The sequence below is a fragment of the Rhipicephalus microplus genome, chromosome 2 (genome assembly GCF_043290135.1).
Source record: "Rhipicephalus microplus isolate Deutch F79 chromosome 2, USDA_Rmic, whole genome shotgun sequence".
NCBI classification, from domain to species: domain Eukaryota; kingdom Metazoa; phylum Arthropoda; class Arachnida; order Ixodida; family Ixodidae; genus Rhipicephalus; species Rhipicephalus microplus.
This window is the reverse complement of record NC_134701.1, coordinates 24,922,509-24,942,270: the sequence shown is the minus strand read 5'-3', so window position 1 is coordinate 24,942,270 and position 19,762 is coordinate 24,922,509. Positions and strand designations below refer to the sequence as shown.

Genomic DNA, 19,762 nt, shown 5'->3' with positions numbered 1-19,762 from the left:
GAAATCAGCTGCTGCAGCCTTGAAAAAGACAAGTGCCCGTCACGGCAGCATCTGATTGCATGCACTTTTACAACCGCGCTCTCCTCCTTTGTTAGGATTGGAGGAGAGTGTACAAAGCATGCACCCACACAAGCACTAACAAAATCAGCTGCAGCTTTGAAGAAGACGAGCGCGTGTGACGGCAGCCTCTGATTGCGCGCACTTTCGCAATTGACCTTTTCTTTGTTTGGATTGAAAGAGAGTGTACGAAGCATGCACCCACACAGGCACCAAGAAAATAAGCTGCAGCCTTGAAAGAGACGAATGCACTTCACGAGGGCATCGCATTGCATGCACTTCAAAAATTGCCCTCTCTCTCTCCTTTGTTTTGATTGGAGGAGACTGTACGAAGCATGCACCAGCACAACCACGAAGAAAATAAGCTGCAGCCTTGAAAAATAGGAGTCCACTTCATGGTGGCATCTGAATGCGTGCATTTTCGCAAATGGCCTCTCCTTCTACTTTGTTCGGATTGGAGAAAAGGGTACGAAGCATGCACCCACACAAGCACTAAGAAAATCAGCTCAAGCCTTGAAAACGACGAGCGCACATCACGGCAGCCTCTGATTGTGCACACTTTCTCAATTGCCCTCTCCTTTGTTTGGATTGGAGGAGAGTGTACGAAGCATGCACCCACACAAGCACCAAGAAAATAAGCTGAAGCCTTGAAAAGGACGAGTCCGCTTTACGGCGGCATCTGATTGCATGCACTTTCGCAATTTCCCTCTCCTTCTCCTTTGTTTGGGATTGGAGGAGAGCGTATGAAGCATGCATCCACACAAGCACTAAGAAACTCAGCTGGAGCCTTGAAAAAGACAGGTGCACTCCACGGCGACCTCTCATTGTGAATCTACCGAGGTCTTTTGATTTGAAGTAATTTTCAGAATGCTGAGATTTTAAGTACGAAGCACTCTGGAGACGCCAAACTGTCCATTTAGGAGAACTTTGGAGCGGGTATTTTTGCACCTTTGAGCAGTCTGGGACCCTTTTTTTTTTTATAAACAACAGGACTTGGACAGCACCTCCTCAACTTTCCTCAGTGCCCGGGTGAACGCTCTCTTCAGGCCGTCGAGCGCGCTCTGCGCCTCCACTCGCCGCTTCCGCATGATGGCGCTGCGCGAGTAGACTACGGAAAGCTGGCGCTGGATGGTCACGCATATTAGCAAGCTCGCCAATTCATCTTTCCATGCGAGTTAATTTGCATCCGTGCTTCTCGCGGGATTTCCTGTGTACAGCGGGAATGAAAAGTAGCGCGAACATAGCGGCGCGATGTTTTCACTGGAATGTCGGGCCTTGCTGTCGGTTTGATATATGCAATTGAGATTTATAGCATTCGCATTTTATTTTCTCTTTCAAGCTATTGCAACCTCATTATTTTCATGCCTCAGTACACAGCAGTACAAAATACTGCTGTGTACAACTGCGTATATCTAACGAAAAAAAAAATCAGATTATCCTTTTTTATTTCTCATTAATTACAAAAAAAAAAACTCGCCATCCCCTTATGGATTCGCCTGAGAGGACTGAAAAACAAGAACTATCCTTGTCTTTTTTTTTTTTTTTTCTCGATTCAATGCACTGAATGTTTCATACTTCTATCCGGGATATTTTTACGCCATGGTTTTTTTTACTGCCTCAAGGATAGGAGACAAAGCTAGCTTTTTGCCCCTCAGCTGGTTATGCACTGCCCTCATGATCGACCCATTTCAACGAAGCAAAGATGTCATATCATGCCGTCAAGTTATGTGACCTTCCGATACGTCACAAACATTTATGATATGTGACGTCATATGATGACATTTTCTCGTAATGATGAGTTCTTGCATCACTCATGTTCACACTGCCAAAGCAAGAAGACGCCGGACGCTGCCGGAAATCAACTTTCTACAGCTCCATAAAATTGCAGCTTCCGCTGGTGTTCGGGGGAGCTTGCTCGCTGTAATCAGGCAGAACAGTCGGTCTCCTAATAAATATTCATACTACACTCTAATATGTAGCGGTCATTTACAAATCTACTATTTTATAGATTACAAGTAGTGGTGGCTAAAGACTACCTTTCGCGTTTGGCAACAAGGCAATCAGTATAACTACAAGGGAATGCGCTGCATCCGAACACTCAACAAATAAGTCAATCAGTAGCAACGCTGCCTCGCGATCACTGCCGTGTGCAACGCTAACGTTACACCGCGAAGCTGAATGGGAGCCCATGGGCACCACGCAGCCATTTGGCCTGCTCTGCTCTCTACTGAATTAAGAGACTAGAGGTTAGGCAAAAGAAACAGAGCTGAGCAGCCGGATATTAAAGCTACAACAATTCCTCCACAAATACACAGACAAGCTCAAGCAATAACTGACCACAGGCCGCATTTTTCACGCCTGTCACCTTGGCTAAAGTTGAAAGTCGGCATTAGACTTCAGACTTTAACAGCGCCTCTTTAAAACATAGGCCATAATCGCAGAAATCACGCTGCATACACAGCTGTTCTTGTTTATTTCACGATGATTTCATTGTTTAAGCTCTAAAATGGTGAAATTACATGCCATAATTCGTCATTTTTTATTTTCTGACACTTGCTTTCTCTCGGTGGCCACAAATGTAATGCTCTGCAAAGGGAACGGATGATGACCTATGTCCCTGGAAACAATCTAGTGGCATTTTGTGCTATTTAGTGCATGAACTCCAAGCTTGCGCATAATGTGCTATGCCCCTAGAGAGTAGCTAGCATCGGAGAACATTAGGTATCCAAGCTTTAATATTATCTCCTGGCAAAGGCTTCTCTCAAAAATCAACTTTCAGTTACTAAAGAAATCGAGTCTCAGTCAAGCCAACGCCACGGTGACAAAGCGACCTTCTGTGGATTACTGGCATGCGCTATCTGGTATCACTCTAAAAGACGACTCGCGAGCTCCTCGATCGAGTAGTGACAAATAACACAAGCCTTTGAAAAGAACTAGGTGTCCAGAACAACAAGTGCTTCACAATTCGGTATTTCCTAGTTTCTATTACGCCTTAAACAATGAGAATACAGCCGAAAACTGAGCCGTATAGAAGCTTCGAATGCAGCCACGCCATTCATTTGCGTGAGAGATGTCGCTGCGGCCTATCTACTCCAGCTGCGGCGCCTCGAAGCGAAACGCCACACTAGCACCGACGGCTGCTTCCCATTGCAATCTGCTCCTTCACCCGGGCACTAAAAAATAGAGGAAGTGCTGAGATGGAGGAAGCCCTCAAAATCAGCTATCAGCAGAAACACCTAAGGGCCATCCAAGGGCCCGCAAACGGGGGGAGGGCCATAGTCATCCGGTGTCACTGACCAACCAACCGAAAGTGGTTCAATACAATGGTTTAATAAAATTGTGCTTTATGAAATAACATTCTAAATACACCTATGTGGTTATCAGCAGACATGGTAGACAAATGATGCAGCGTTCAAATATGCGACGACCGAAAGTGGTTCAATACAATGGTTTAATAAAATTGTGCTTTATGAAATAACATTCTAAATACACCTATGTGGTTATCAGCAGACATGGTAGACAAATGATGCAGCGTTCAAATATGCCTCAACGCTAAAGACTCACATTGTCACAAATGTATTCCCCAAGGTGAAAAAGAGGTTTTTTTTTTTATTTTCACTAATGATTTTATTGCTGTCCGTAACACAATGTCAATTAACTAGCCTCATAATGCCAATCTTTGACATCCCTCTCTCTTAGACCTCTCTGTGCTGAAGCAACAGCATCCTAACAGTGCTTTCAGAATCGTTTGTGCATGTCCCGGGTTTCCCAGACATAAGCTTCAATCGCGATTCTGCAAAAGTGTTAGAAAATGGGTTCAGAGATTAGCCGCGAGAAGGAACACTGGCGTCACTGCAGTTGCGTTGAAATGACGTCACGGCAAGGACTAGCCTGCTCTGCCTTCAATGCATGTCGATGGTCGCTTCTTTCCGAGCCTGCTGTGTACCCGCTCTGCAGCGATACGGTGGTCATTTCTTCTAAATTTCGAGTAGCAGGTCACTAAAGCTACAAAGTAAAGGTATTTATTGCTGTTATAAGTTAACTAGGCTGCAGAAAGTATGGATTCACTTTGAAAATGAAAGTACAGGACAGCGAGATACTAGCCGTTATCACCATGCACGTACTCAAAGAAATTAAAGCTAAGAATATATTCACGCTAAATGGGTCTGAATTCATTACAACTAGGCATATACTATACGAATAAACATTTGTGTCGAAGTATTACAAATGATAATAGGACGACAGCGAGTTACTATCCGTTATCACCATGCACGTACACAAAGAAATTAAAGCTAAGAATATATTCACGCTAAATGGGTCTGAATTCATTACAACTAGGCATATACTATACGAATAAACATTTGTGTCGAAGTATTACAAATGATAATAGGACGTTTTCAGTTTACTCGCAGCTTCACAATTTAACCTGCAAGTTATGTCTGCCTCTGCAAATAATGTACGTCATTAGACAGAAATCGGCTTTGGAATGCAGGAGACTTTAGATGGACTTGTCTTTCATACACAATCACTTATTGTAGTGAGAAAAAAAATGGAACACTGCAAACCACAGAAGGGTTTCCTGAACTCTGAGACGTCGGTATGCTCGGACCTTAACAGATTTCTTATCATCAGTCGTCAGGATTACGTAGTCGCATACCGATTTATGCAAACAGTTGACTCAATCTACCACCACGTCATAAGCGTCACTTCACGTAGAAGCACTGCTGATAGCTATCGCTTGCAAAAAAAAAATGCCAGAAAGTCAAAATGAACTGTTTCGATGGCGCACTCCCCTTCGTGGCCCAAGTGATAATGAAACGTCCTTTTCCTCAAATAAAGCAACAATTAGTCTCGCAAGTCATGTTCATATACAGATTGATGTGGTTCTGGGGTAGTCAGCGATGGGAAAAATTTATTCATCAGGTAGCTATCTAAACTGGTACTTACAATTGTGGCGACACAATTGCTGGGATGTTATACGTAGACAATACCTGAAATCAGTAACATTTTCTGCAATTACCCTCAACTTTGTTTCCTAGTGAAACGAAGTACCGAAATTATTACCAAAAAACATAAAGCTAAATAACGCGAATAAATATGAGAAACTACACACAAGAAGACCTAACGTGCGGCAGTATAACCGGGGGAGCGCAAAAAACAAAACAAAATAATTGCGACCAGTAGTTACTCTGATGCGTCCGATACAGATACCAACTGTGGAAGCGAAACAATCACATATTTTTAAAGAAAACCTCCGCGAAAAATGCAATTGGAAATGCAAGTAGCTGCAGTATATGCTTCAGAATCACGACAATATTGCGAGGCACGCTGCAGAGTAATTGTGGCACATGCATCGTCTTGCTGTTCACCCCATTCGGAGTGCGGATGCCGTGGCCGATAATCAAGCCCATCTTTGAAGTAAGCAGGGCGACGCCATAACAAACCTCATCAAAGCGTGTACGCTGCAGTGCTAGGCACCCTTGGCGATTCTACCAAAAAAAAAGGTTACCAAAAAAAAGTGTAGTTTTTCGTTGTTTTACCAGAAACATCATTGATGCTGCTTTAGTCGTTTATTTTAAGCATGAGGCAAGCAAAATAGTGAACACTGGCAGCCCAACGGCCTTCAAAGGGAGCGCGTGTTATGTAAACGCGCCGCACCAAGACTCAAAAAGTTCGTGTCGTGAAGCATTGCAAGTTTCCCAACAGGTGGAGCTACTCCAAAAATTCCAACAAAGAAGTGCCTTATGCACCACAATGGACAAGGACAGAACAAGTGGCGCAATGGCTCCATTTTCACGAGAGTGGGAAAGGGCTTGAAGAGGGTTCCTAGCAGTACATCAACAGGCCCAGATGGCATTCCAATTGTGCTGATAAAGACATTAGGTCCAAAGCATAAACAGACTTTGAGAGAGATAGTGAGCAAAACAATTATCGATGGTGAAGTCCCCGATGGATGGAAACTTAGCAGGATGAGCGTGATCTATAAAGCAAAGGGGGACAAAGCTGACATGAACAACTATCGTCCTATAACAGTGACATCAGTGGTCCATACGCGGGCGATGCAGATTATAAAGGAAAGACTGCAGGCATGGATAGAAGATGAGGGGGTGCTGGAGAACTGCAGAATGAGTTTCGGAAACACAGCAGGTTGGAAGACAATATGTTCTCACTGACGCAGTGCATCGAAATAGCAGCAAATGAACACAGGCCCCTGTGGCTAGCAATTTTGGGATATCAAGGGAGCGTACGATAACGTGGTTGAAGAGGAATTGTGGGGAATACTGGACACACTAGGTGTGCAAGATGGAGTCACTAATCTTTTAAAGGATATCTATAAAGTTAACAAGGTAGTTATAAAGTGGGAAAAACAGGTATACAAGCCACAGAGGTAAAACAAGGGCTTAGGCAGGGGTGTCCTCTGTCACCCTTGTTATTCATGATGTACCTACAAGGATTAGAGGCCAAACTAGAGGGAAGTGGATTCGGCTTAAAGCTCTCTTTCGTCAAACAAGAAAAACTCATTGAACAGGCACTACAAGCATTGATGTACGCAGATGATATAGTGCTAATGGCCCACAAGGAAGATTTGCAGAGATTGATGGAGATCTGCAGTAATGAGGGAGAAAGGTTAGATTTCAGATTCAGTAACGAAAATTCAGCAGGTGATTTTTAATGATAATGAAGGTAGTCAGCTTAGGATACAGGAGGTCACGCTAGAGATAAGAGATAAATACAAATATCTGGGCGTATAGAATAGCATTGCGACCGAGTACCTAAAGGAACACGAAAGATACGTAATAACTAAAGGTAACGGAAATGCAGCAGTGATGAAAAATAGGGCACTGTGGAATTACGATAGGTATGATGTTGTGAGAGGAATATGGAAAGAGATCATGGTTTCTGGTCCGACGTTCAGCAATGCGGTCTTGTGCATGAGATCAGAAGTTCACGCAAGATTAGAAATTAAGCAACGTGGAATAGGTAGGCTTGGTTTAGGAGCTCACATCCTCGCTGATGACGTCAAGCCTTACTTCGTATAGCAATACAATTTGTTGGTATTGCATTCACTGATAAGAGCTTAAGTTATACCAACAAGTTGTATCTTTCGGACCCGACGTCACGTAAGTTGCGCTATAGTTAACGGGTGTATGGCCACTTCAGGTGCAAAAGCGGCTTTCGCACTCTCGGTTCTCCAAAAGCAAAGCAGACTCTGATAGCACATGTTTCGGCGCCGTCTCATGATGCCTGAAGATAGCATGCAGCAGCGACCACGCCCTTCGAGCGACACATCCGCCCCTCCTCTAGAACGAAGCAATGAATGCAATATCGTGATGCTTAATATGTCTTAACCGACAGCTGTTCAGCCTGGAACGCGAGGGGCGGACGCGTAACATGGCGTAGCCGCTTGACAGTGGGCCTTCCGACATCAGGGCCACCAGCGATGAGCCCGCAACTGAAAGCTGCGCGTATAAAAAATAATTCGAGTTACGGGACCCTGCATTTACAACAAAAACTGGTGTATATATCTTCTTGTGAATAATAAATTAATTGAATTACGGCCAGCTGTTCCAACCAGGAGGCACACCTTTATTGATGAGATGAAAACACGCGAAAAATTCGTCTTGTGACTCTAGCACTCACAAGCTCGGAAGGGGCGCTTATCACAAGAGCGATTACAAACGTAAATGTGTTGGGAGAACCAATTACGAAGAAGCTATTCTGGATGAAGATTGATGGATAAAGTATATTTGACGGAAAGCTTCAATGCATTCACTTCACTGACATCAGTGGACGCGAAGCACTGCAGTTATTGGTGAAAATTGCTTTAATCATGTCCAGCGCGCCTCTTCAAACGATCTATCAGCAGCGTTTCAGGAACAGAAGACATCTACCAATGAAACACCGACAACAGCATGCTATTGGGCAGTGGTATATACGCGCACGGCACCCCGACGTTACTATAAATATTTCCGCTATGTTGCAAGGTGACCAAGAGGCCTCAACTGGCAGAAAACACGCCAAACAAGTAAGCCTACATTGTTTATTGATAATCGTGACTGTAGCAGTATACTCGTAAACGAGGAACACTGTCATTCAAAGAGTATAATAATACATAAAAAAAAAGCAGTAATGGCCCTCTCTTTAATAAAATTACCCGCTGAAAATGTGCAACTTTATCTCTTGTCTTGTTTAGTCAGACAACGATATTTACACCGGACACCCCTTGCATAGTACTTGGTACCGTGCTGCCCGTTGTCTTTCGCACCACACATGCCCTCAAAAAGTGCAGTGTCAGTACGCTTAGCCTGAGCCGCAATGTGATATTTGAGAATGCATTGGTGAGAGGCACATCGCGTTATATAAAAATGTATGACCCCATGCTGTTGTGCTACGTATCCCTGCATATAACACTGTTCTCTATATTGTGTTTTGAGTGCGGGTCCTCCCAGAATCAACATCCACGTGGATTCTACGAAGCGGGCGTTCCTTGGCTGCCTCTATGATGGCTGATCACGACGAGAACGAGAATTCGTCGGTACCTTCCCCAAGCGTGCCTCGTCAGACCACGCAGCGTCCAACAGCGTGGCATCCAGCCGTCATGAACCGCACCGTCGTTCTGACGACTCCACATGACCCAGGCACCTTTTCCGGCAACGACGGCAAGGATGTAGAAAAATGGCTTCAGCTATACGAACGGGTGAGTGCACTATAGGACTGCGACCCGACGCTGATGTTGGCCAATATTATATTTTACCTTGAGGGTACGGCCGAAGTCTGGATTTCCAACCATGAGGAAGAAATCATGAGTTGGGATATTTGAAAACATAAACTCATCCACCTCTTAGGCAAGCCTATTGAATGTTGCCGTTCGGCGCAGAAAGAACTCGCGTGCCGACTACAGTCCTGCACCGAGTCATACGTGACATACATTCAGGATGTGCTTGCCCTCTGCCGCACGGTTGACGACAAAATGCCTGAATCGGAAAAGGTCACGCACATTTTCAAAGGAATCGCAGATGATGCCTTCACTCTCCTTGTGTTCCGCAACTCTTCGACAGTGGACGTCGTCATTAACGAATGCCAACGCTTTGAAGAAGCGAAAAGTCGTCGTATTACTCCTTAATTTTTGTGTCTTCCCAACACGGCTGCCACGTCTACCTGCGAAGACGTCCGTCTCCCTTCAGCCGCTGCTACTTCCAACAATATTGTGCGCATCGTCCGCCGTGAAATCTAGGTCACATCTCCTATTGTTGATCATGCCCAAGCCACCGACGATTCTCGTGCAACGATTTCTTTCATACAGATCGTTGTCCACCAGGAACTGGCTAACGGCGGACTATAGACGCTCTGCCCAGTTATCAGACCTTACCAATTACCTAGCGTACCTGATATGCCCCGCGGTTCGTACAACCGTCCACGTTACCGCAACTCGGCTGAATGGCGAACCTCCGATGATAGACCTGTCTGCTTCTGCTGCGAACGAGTCAGCCCCATTTCACGTCATTGCCGTAATTCCTGGAATCGGCAGCCATGGCCCCACTACGTCAATACCCAGCACCTCCACCAAAATGTTACGGGGAAAAGGCGCCGGAGAAACACGCTTACTATCGATTTAACAAGCAGGCATACAAGATGGAACCCAGTCTGCACGAGAGCTCCGACATCTTCTTCCTTATCGAGTTTCGAGTTATCCGTGGCACTACGTAGCAATATCTGTGTTCTTGCACGTTCGTCTGATCTTTTTACGACTAACTAAACCAACTTCCACTTGTGCTAAGCACGTGCATTCTGGGAAAACACCTATTACAAGATCATGGTGAAAATTAAACTCAGTTTACATTTCAAAAGAAGTAAAAAGGTTGCAGTGACAGACACTTTATTGAGTAACAGTTAGTGAATGATGAAAGCCTGAGTCAAACACTTCAGTAAATCAACATTCTTATGAAAGTTGTCACGGACGACAAAATCAGAGAACGAGCTAACCTTGCTCTTACTCGCCCACTGTTGATCAGCTGACGCACGAAATAGAGGATGCCTGTTGGTGTTACCAAAAGCACTCATTTGTAAAAAAGGAATTATGCACTAGTGCACAGCACTCGCAATACATTGCACAGGACATATACTCATACAATAGGGACAAATGGAACACTAGTAATGTATCGTGTTTAGGCGCGCCTGAGCGAGCGAGCGTGCGCAGGCAGTCTACTGCGCACGCTATCTGTTTCGTTCTCTCCGCCTTGCACTGTATAAAACGAGCGCACAATAAACCAAGGTGATTCTTCGCTGGGAGACGGCTGGCATCGGTTCTTGATAAGTACGAAACATGGTGTCAGAAGTGGCCACGGGCGAGTCTCGGCATTGAAAGACGCTACCAAGACCACGGCGGAACTGGACGGAAGCGGTATGGAAGTTTTGCTGAAACCGCCCGAGCATCTGCGGCTGAATGGCGATATTAGCAAGAATTGGCGCCTGTTCAAGCAAAAGTTTGAGCTGTTTTTGACTGCTTCAGCGCCAGCGGCATCCAAGGAAGCGCCAACGCCGGGTCCCACCAAGCTTGCACTGCTGCTCAGCATAGCCGGCGACGACGCTCTCGAAGTGTACATTAACTTCTCCTTCGACCAAGGTGAGGACCGGAATGATTACGCCACAGTAATCAAGAAGTTTGATGAGTATTTTGCCGAGCAGCTAAATGAAGTGCATGAGCGCTATGTGTTTCGTCAACGCGTTCAAGACGAAGGCGAGCCTACGGAACACTTTCTGAGAGACCTGAGAAAGCTGGAGCAGTCCTGCAACTTTGGCACAATGACGGAATCAATGATTAGGGATCAGCTTGTGTTCGGAACAAAATGTGACAAAGTACGCGAAAAGCTTCTTCGTGACAACAAGCTGACTCTTGCGACAGCAGAACAGCTATGCAAAGCTGCCGAAGTCTCCGCCGCCCGAAACGACATGTGGACCCGAGAGCGACAAGTCGACCCAGTTAAGGCGAGGCCTAGAGGCGCTGAACAACCCGCTGAGTTTAAGTGCCAGAGGTGTGGGCGAGTGCATGGTCCTCGGAAATGCCCAGCATTTGGACGCATGTGCAGAAAATGCGGGGGAAAAAATCACTTTGCCATGCGTTGCAAAACCACCAAGCAGGTCGCTGAAGTTGAGGACAGCGACGAAGATTTCCAGATTCTGGAAGTATCTGTAGATGCCATTTTGCAGCAAAAAGACTGGATCGTTCAAGCCCATGTCGGTCATCACGTACTACACCTAAAGGTTGACACTGGCGCCCAAGCAAATCTGCTGCCGTACAGCGTGTATAAAAAATTGCAGCTCAGGTCGCGATTAAGGGCCAGCCACTCTGTTCTACGTACATATGACGGAGGAATCGTCAAACACCTGGGTATCGTCACTGTAAAACTGGCGCTCTCCACCAAAGCAACCGACATCGACTTCTTTGTCGTCAAGAAAGGACGTCAAGCGCTGTTAGGACTACAAGCAAGTGAGCTGCTCGGCTTGTTCTCACGCTCGGTGAACGCAGTTTCTACGACTACAAGTGAGCAAGTCGTCAAGCAGTTCCAAGAAGTGTTCAGCGGCACGGGATGTCTTCAACGAAAATACCGGATGGTGCTGCGGGACGACGCCGTTCATGTCATCCAGCCAGCTCGACGGGTGCCCCTGGCACTACAAGGGCCCCTCAAACAGGAACTCGACCGCATGGAAAAGGCAGGCATCGTGGCCAAGGTACAAGAGCCTACGGACTGGGTGAGTCCTTTGGTAATTACCAGGAAAAGGGATGGCAAATTGAGAGTGTGCATGGACCCCAGAAAAATTAATGAATGCTTGAAGCGAGAACATTTTGAAATGCCGCGCCGAGAAGATATTGAGGCTGAGCTTGCGGGCGCAACCATTTTTTCTCGCTTGGATGCAACTTCAGGGTTTCATCAAATACCGCTGCACGAAGAGACTTCAAAAATATGCACGTTTGCCACTCCAATTGGGCGTTATCGCTTTCTGCGACTTCCCTTCGGAATAGCCTCGGCGTCGGAAGTTTTTCAAAAAACGGTTGGTCAGATTTTCAAGTCCATACCAGGTGTACGCGTGTACGTCGATGACATTCTTATTTGGGACGCGACGAGGGACGAGCACGATGAAAGGCATCGGGCTGTCTTGGAAGCAGCGCTAAAAACATGGCTACCACTCAATGCCGCAAAGTGCGACATAGGAGTGTCCGAAGTTTGTTTCCTCGGCGATATCATATCCGCAAAAGGAATACAGCCAAGCCCTGAATCCATAAACGTTATGCGGAATATGCTACCACCGACTGACAAGCATGGCGTACAACGCATGCTAGGCGTGGTGAATTATTTTTTCAAGTTCGTCCCAGCAGTAGCTGAGAAGACCCTGCAAATGCGACAGCTAGTGAAAAAAGATGCCGCATTCGAATGGAATGCCAATCACGCCAAGGAATGGGAACAACTCTGCGCCTGTTTGAGCAAGAAGCCGGTGCTTGCAATTTTCGATCCTGAGCGAGACACAAGGATAACGTCCGATGCGTCGCAGAATGGCATAGGTTCCGCGCTAATGCAGCGTTATGATAACGCGTGGAAGCCAGTCGCTTATGCCTCGCGCGTGTTGACCGAGGCCCAGAAGGTATTCCCAGATCGAAAAAGAGGCGATGGCTGTTGTTTTCGGGTGCAAGAAATTCCATTACTTTGTGTACGGGCGTACCATTGCACTTGAAACGGATCACCGCCCGCTGATTGCTATCGCACAGAAAGCTATCGGCGACATGCAACCGAGATCGCAGCGTTTTTTCTTGCGTTTGCTGAAATACCGCTTCCACCTGCAGTTCGTCCCCGGTAAAGAATTGGTTTTGGCCGACCTGCTGTCGAGGGCTTCCGTTGGACCACCAGACGAGGAGGCGGACGAAGACGTCGAGATTCATGCCGTTACAACTGTGCAGGCACTGATCAGCGAGGCCACGCAAGTACGACTGGCAAGGGAGACTCAAAAGGACAGGTACTTGAGAACTGTCCTTGAGTGCCTGCAAAACAGGCAACTCGTGGACGGAGAACTCAAACCCTTCGCCGGAGAACTCTCGGTGGTCAACGGGGTATTGCTCAAAGGACGCAAAGCTGTTATACCGCAAAGCATGCGCCGTGAGATGTTGAACAGGATTCATGTTGTGCCTATGGGAATAAACAAGTGCAAATCCCAAGCCCGCCGTTTAGTTTTCTGGCCAGGACTTTGCGCAGACGTCGAACAGGTTTTCAAGAATTGCGCAACTTGCAGAAAATATTCTTACAAACAAGAAAGTGAGCCTCTCATGATGAGACCCGTGCCGGAGCATGCGTGGTTTAGAGTGGGTGTCGACATTTTTCACTACGCCGGCGAAGCATTCCTGTGTGCATATGACTCGCTATCCAATTTTCCAGAGGTAGAGCCTCTGTACGACACATTGGCTGCTACAGTTATCGAAAAGCTAAGCGCGATATTTGCACAATACGGAATACCGGCGGAAGTGTGCACCGACAACGGGCCGCAGTTTGCTAGCCGAGAATTTGCAGCATTCTCAAGAAAGTTTGACTTCAAGCATACCACATCAAGTCCCTTGTTTCCGCGATCAAACGGTCTGGCGGAGAAAGGAGTGCAAATAGTGAAGAGAATTCTGAAAAAGACGAAGGAAGGAAACAATGATTTCTGGTTGGGACTTTTGAATTACAGGGCCAGCCCATTGGACGACGGCCGGTCCCCAGGAGAGCTGCTTCAAGGTCGGCGGCTACGCACGCCCCTGCCCGATTTCAACGAGGTCCCACACATGGCCGTACAGAAACACAGCTGTGCACGCCGAACGAGTCATCCACTCAAGCCACTGGCTGAAGGGCAAGTCACCCGCATACGTGGTAAGAACTGGGCAACAAAGGCCAAGGTGGTCAGCATGACGCGACCGAGGTCGTACCACGTCGTCACGGAAGACGGCAACGTTTTTCGGCGTAATCGACAGCACCTGCTCGCAGCTACTGAGCCCTTCCACCCCTCCGCCGAAGACTTGGCCGATGAGAACGCCGATGCACCGATAGAGCAAGCTCCACCTCTGGTCCCGCGTTCGGAGGATCCGCAAGTGCCCAGAAGATCGACCCGAGATAGGAGAGCACCCCGTCGACTAGGCTACGATGACAATTTTGTGCAAATTCCGTAGTTACGTTCTCTCTTGATGTTTATTTTGTTTTTCCTTCAGAGAAAGGAGGATGTATCGTGTTTAGGCGCGCCTGAGCGAGTGCGCGTGCGCAGGCAGTCTACTGCGCACGCTATCTGTTTCGTTCTCTCCGCATGGCACTGTATAAAACGAGCGCACAATAAACCAAGGTGATTCTTCGCTGGGAGACGGCTGGCATCGGTTCTTGATAAGTACGAAACAAGTAACACTACAGCTGAAAAGTGCTGGAAGTCACGGTAGCAATGTTGGAAAAATAAGCAGTGAGTTATCATTGCAGTCAAATCTGTATAAGAAAATTTTCTATGATGGCTATTCCTAAAGTAAGGGCCATTTTCTAATCTTCCAATATTCACACGTCAGACTGAAGATTCACATGCAGAGCACAATTTGCTACTACTCCATGAAAGCACTGCAGTGATTTTTCTGGCTCAGTAGTCATCTGCTTGATGTTGAACGCAGATAACAACCTTGGCAAATATTCTTGCTCCCGCCTACAATGAAGTGCGCACTGCAATTACATTTTCGCATGCAAAAGAATTACTAGCTTCTCTAATGTTTATGGGGAGTTGTGCCTAGTTCATGGACCAACTCTGAGGAGTGAAACAAGTGTCAGCACACGGTGTTGAGACTTCCGAAATGCCTGCACAAATGTATACAACAAAGAGTCAATTGTCACGCCGAGCATCCGGAGCAACCAAAACTGTTCAAGAAGACTGGATATTGCAATACATTGATGACTAACAGTTAGCGGTTGGTAAGACAAAATTCTCTTTGTTGGCCTCGCTACAATTTGTACAATTGTAGCTGATATGCCCAGGAATCACAAAGCTTGTTCAAAATAGATTTCAAAATGCTTACAGACCAACTCAAACACCAAAAGACGTCAAAAGGACAAGCATTTTTGAATTGCTACTGCTAAGACAGGGACGATTTGTTTTCACACACTATTGCACAGGTTATGACGCTGATAGTGTACGCAATTGCAGAAACAACACAGTGGTGCCACCACTCCTTTTCACAAAAATCAGAAAAAAAATTCAAGCAATTAGCTTACTCTAATTAGAAAATTATGGCTACCGTTTTCCAAGTCAAAAAAGGCATGTTGCCCCACCGCAGTGGTCTAGGGGCTAAGGTGCTCTGCTGCCGACATGCAGGTGGTGGGATCGAATCCCGGCTGCGGCGGCTGCACTTCCAATGGAAGCGGAAATGTTGTGGGCCTGTGTGCTCAGATTTGAGTGCACGTTAAAGAACCCCAAGTGGTCGAAATTTCCGGAGCCCTCCACCATGGTTTCTCATAATCATATGGTGGTTTTGGGATGTATAACCCCACAAATCAATCAATCAAAACGTGCATGTTTAGTGTTTCATTTCATAAAATGTAGGCCCCAGTTGCAGCTGTTGTGTATTGTGAAACACTCACCAGAGTAAATAGTATGATAAACATTGATGACATCACAAATTCTCATCTAGAATCGTCCTCCTATATTACAATGTGCATCCTCGCCCCACAGTCAGCACCAATGGGAAGATCAAATATTTTGGTTGGGAACACTGATTGCACGCCCTGAGCCAGCACCATGCGATTGTTTCCCCTTTCACTTGAAACAGTGGCTCGGGGTACGATTTGAAGACAGTGAGAAATTCAGGATCACCGTTCGCAACAGATTCAATTGCCAGGTTGTGATCTTTTATGCAGATTGACTAAAGAAACTACTGCGATGGTATGAAAGAGCTAAAAAGTTAGTGATTCTGTTGAAAAGTGAAGTACATTTTTGCTAAACTAAGCCCACCAATAAAAACTTTTGCTAATGAATATTTGCTTGTTTGGAAGCAAATAGCCCTTACTTTTGGAATGACCTTCAAAGATTTTATGCTTTGCATTGACAGATGAATAAATGAGCTTGTTAACAGTTTTTTTTGCCAACAGTGCATAGTCATCACAGCCACTGCTCAAACGATGGAAGACAACAGAAGCTGAATTCACATTTTTATTCTTCACTCCTTCACTGTCTGTCTCGCATAGTTCACAGCAATATCAAAGAAATAGCTGTTGGCACACACTCAAGTTATCAACCTTCTCGAACATTGTCCAGCTCTGGTTATACTTACCGAGTGCACTCAGGCAGTGTTCTGTTAAAAATAAAGGTACTGGTACCTTTAAAGATACCTTCTCATATCTAAGGTCTTTCACAGAGAACAGATATTATTACAGGAAAAGGTCGTTATTTGAACTCGGTTAATTAAAAGTGCACAGCCCTGTGTATATCTATGGGGGAAATGTTTCGATAATTTGAACACATTGGTATCTACAACGGTCAATTCAAACTGGGAGCCCCTTGTTTTTGTTGCTCCTTGCAGAAGTCTGTTTAGAGTGATCACCATATTTTGCAAAATCAAATGATACTAAATTTACTAGAGGGGGAAAACAACCGAACAGCAGCATTTCAGATGCTGAACTGGAGCCCTTGAGCAAGCTACGAATGATGGTCATGGTCACAGTGGAAGAAATGCAAGCGAATGCAAAGTACTGATTACTTTTCATTTTGATTGCGTTAACTCTGTCATGTAAACAAACATGTTCTTAAAGCATAAATATTTGCATACGTTTCAACATTGAGGCTCACTGCTTCCGTGCATGTTGGTGCTTGTTTTTGGCATATCATCATCATCATCATCAGCTTGATTACACTCAGAAAAGGGCAAAGCCCTCTTCTATGATCCACCACTGAACTTGGTCTTGCACTTTCTGCTGCCATGTTACACTTGCGAACTTTTTAATCTCATTAGCTTACCCAACTTTGTCTCCCCTTCGTGGATTTGCCTTCTCTGGGAATCTAGTTAGTAACCCTTAATGACTAGCGGTCATCCTGCCTACATGCTATTTGCCCAACTCATGTCTTTTTTTTTTTTTTTGATTAGAGCTATAATATCCTTAACCCCAATTTGTTCCCTGACCCACTCTGGTCTCTTCTTGTCTTTTAAGGTTACACCTATCAATGTTCTTTCTATTTCTTGCTGCGACGTCCTCAATTTAGGCTGAACTCTGTTTGTAAGCTACCAGATTTCTGATCCGTAGGTAAGTACAAGCAAAATGCAGCTGTTATATACCTTACTCTTTAGGGTTAGTGGCAGATTATCATTCATGATTTGAGAATGCTTGCCGAATGTGATCCACCCCATCCTTAATCTAGTTATTTCACTCTCACGGTTTGGCTCCGCGGTTGCTACCTCTGCAGGTCATGTCTCGCTTAATGAAGGGATGAGTTTTTGCACAGTTTCTTCCTTCAAAACTGACAGTGCCACTCCCAACATGCATGAGGTATCACTAACTTTGCTTCAGCACTACTGTAATTGTACCTGCCATTGCCTTGCCAATGTGAAAAAGCAGTGCTACTAAATATGCACTACAACAGGCTCATTCGTTACCTAGGTGTATGTGATACTATATGTAGAATTTGACATGTAGAGTGAAGTACAGTATGAGTACCCCATCACATGCACTGGCCAAGAAAATCGTAGCCTGAACATTTCCGGTGAACTGAGTAATTCATAAGGCAAGAAACAACAATCTGTGCACCCAGTTTCATAAAGCTTGAACATACCGTACACTATCACTACTTTTCAGTATAAGGTTTCCATTTGACCACCTGGTATATTGGTGGCACATGGTGTTGTCACTATCGCAAGTGTTGAGCTTCTTACGATTTGATGTGGGTAGCTTAAAAATAAATGGTCTCTCCTTTGTCCAGTTTTCTGAAAAGAAAAAAACAGAGTCAATAGGAGGGTAAGACAGAAATGGTTATATGAAAATAGCTTCAATAAACGAAGTGTCTTCAACCGTACTTTGCCAGGATTTTGGCCCATGAGCTTCTCCGCTGACTTGAGGTAGGTTCAGCGATGAAGCATCCAAGCGTACATTGATATCAGTAGTTCCTTGGAAGCTGCGATTGGGTAGCAAGAGAAAAAACAGTCCTGGTTGCTCTGGTAGAAGCATAAATGGATTCGTGATGCATGACTAAGAATGTGTATATATAAACACTGCATATAATAATGGTAGTGTGGACGTAACATTGCTATCCATATGAATTCGTCTTGTGAATGGCATTTCAATTAATTTATTTTAGTAAGGTTCTACAGAGGACAAAGCTAAGTAATTGCCCAACTGGATGGATTATATGATTTATGCAAACGTAATATGCTTGATTGCAAACTTTAAAAAATGTACGAACCCGTACATGTACTAAAGGTTCACTTGGCTCTACCATGCGTAGAATTTATGAGCATATATTGCAGCATTCATTTTGAGCAGGAGCAGGTAAAAGTTAAGCTGTCATGATGTGATCTGTGTTACAAAGCTTAGCAATAAAAATATTTTCAGCGAATGTGACAACAAAGTAAACAATCTCAAACAATCACTAAGTGTGCATCTCATTAGCTGTAGAAGTCGAAAAGCCTTATGAAATGAAAAAAACTGTAGTGAAAGCAAAAGAAAGGGGCCCTCTTTAGACGCAGAGCAGCCCATTTTCACTCACCAGCAACCACGCCCACATTGTGCAAGATTATTCCGTTTTCTTTGGCAGTCTCTGAGCGATTTCCCAGTGATGAATTTTCACGCTGGAGGCTGCACAGCGGGACGTCAGTGAAGCACAGCGGGACGTCAGTGAAGCACAGCAGGTGACATGGTTCACCGGCTTTACACATGTTCACTCCGTCATAGCGACACGTAACGTCTGACACTCAAGCTCACATTGATATATCAAAGCTGAATTGAAACGGAGCTTCGCAATGCCGATCGATAAAAAGTACCATGGCTAACCACGGTACAATTCGAATAAATTAACCGACAGAAATGCAATCAATGCCAATGGGCTGCTGCTTTTCGATCATCAGAATAATTTCAATACTTGAACTGAAACAGTGACCAATCTTCTATCAATAGTAAAAGTGATAAAAATATTTTAATCAATGTTCATAAAAAACGATGCGGTAACTTTTCTAGTACTCTTTTGATACATCCTTAAATTAAAATTTTAGCCGCATTGAGCCCCTAACAGCCAAAATGCACACTAATTTATCCAACCGCCAAAAGAGGAGTGAGTATAATGACAATATACGCGCACATGATGAAACTCCCCGCGGTCGAATTTTTCGCCCTCTACGGCCATTGTTGGAACTTGAGAGTTTCCGGGGCCTGGTACAACGCTTCGCACTCACCTGCGAGGCTTCCCCAGTTTCTCTTTCCAACTACATCCTGTCGCGCCGCAGAATTAAGAGACAGAGAAGAGGTCTAGACTGCGTCTAGACTGAATGTCTCCGGCTCTGCAACGACCAAGGGTTAGTTACAGGTGCGCTTTGGTCACTCATGGTCGCCCATCCACACTGTGAGTTCTGCAGTGTTCAGTGGATATGTTGGGTAATGTAAGAATGAACATCGAGACCTTTTGCTTGTTGAATAATGCCCCTTGCGTCAGAGTTCTATGTATCTGGTATGAAACACTG

At 45.2% G+C, this 19,762-nt stretch overlaps 1 protein-coding gene across 19 annotated transcripts in view; it reads right to left on the bottom strand.

The window, feature by feature from the left end:
- Positions 1–19,762, bottom strand: part of LOC119169171 (RING finger protein 141) — a 158,201-nt gene that overhangs the window by 2,874 nt on the left and 135,565 nt on the right. For 13 of the 19 annotated variants that reach the window (XM_075886324.1, XM_075886329.1, XM_075886326.1 and 10 more), the window contains 2 exons: positions 18,107–18,204; positions 17,866–18,016 (listed from right to left, as the gene is read on the bottom strand). The exons of 2 other annotated variants lie outside the window; for them this stretch is intronic. In XM_075886324.1, the coding sequence (XP_075742439.1) occupies positions 17,866–18,016; positions 18,107–18,204 (249 nt within the window). Of the gene's footprint in view, positions 1–5,004; positions 5,049–17,865; positions 18,017–18,106; positions 18,205–18,795; positions 18,885–19,762 lie in introns of those variants that run through there. 4 more of the 19 variants (XM_075886323.1, XM_037420279.2, XM_075886321.1 and 1 more) reach the window with 4 other exon arrangements.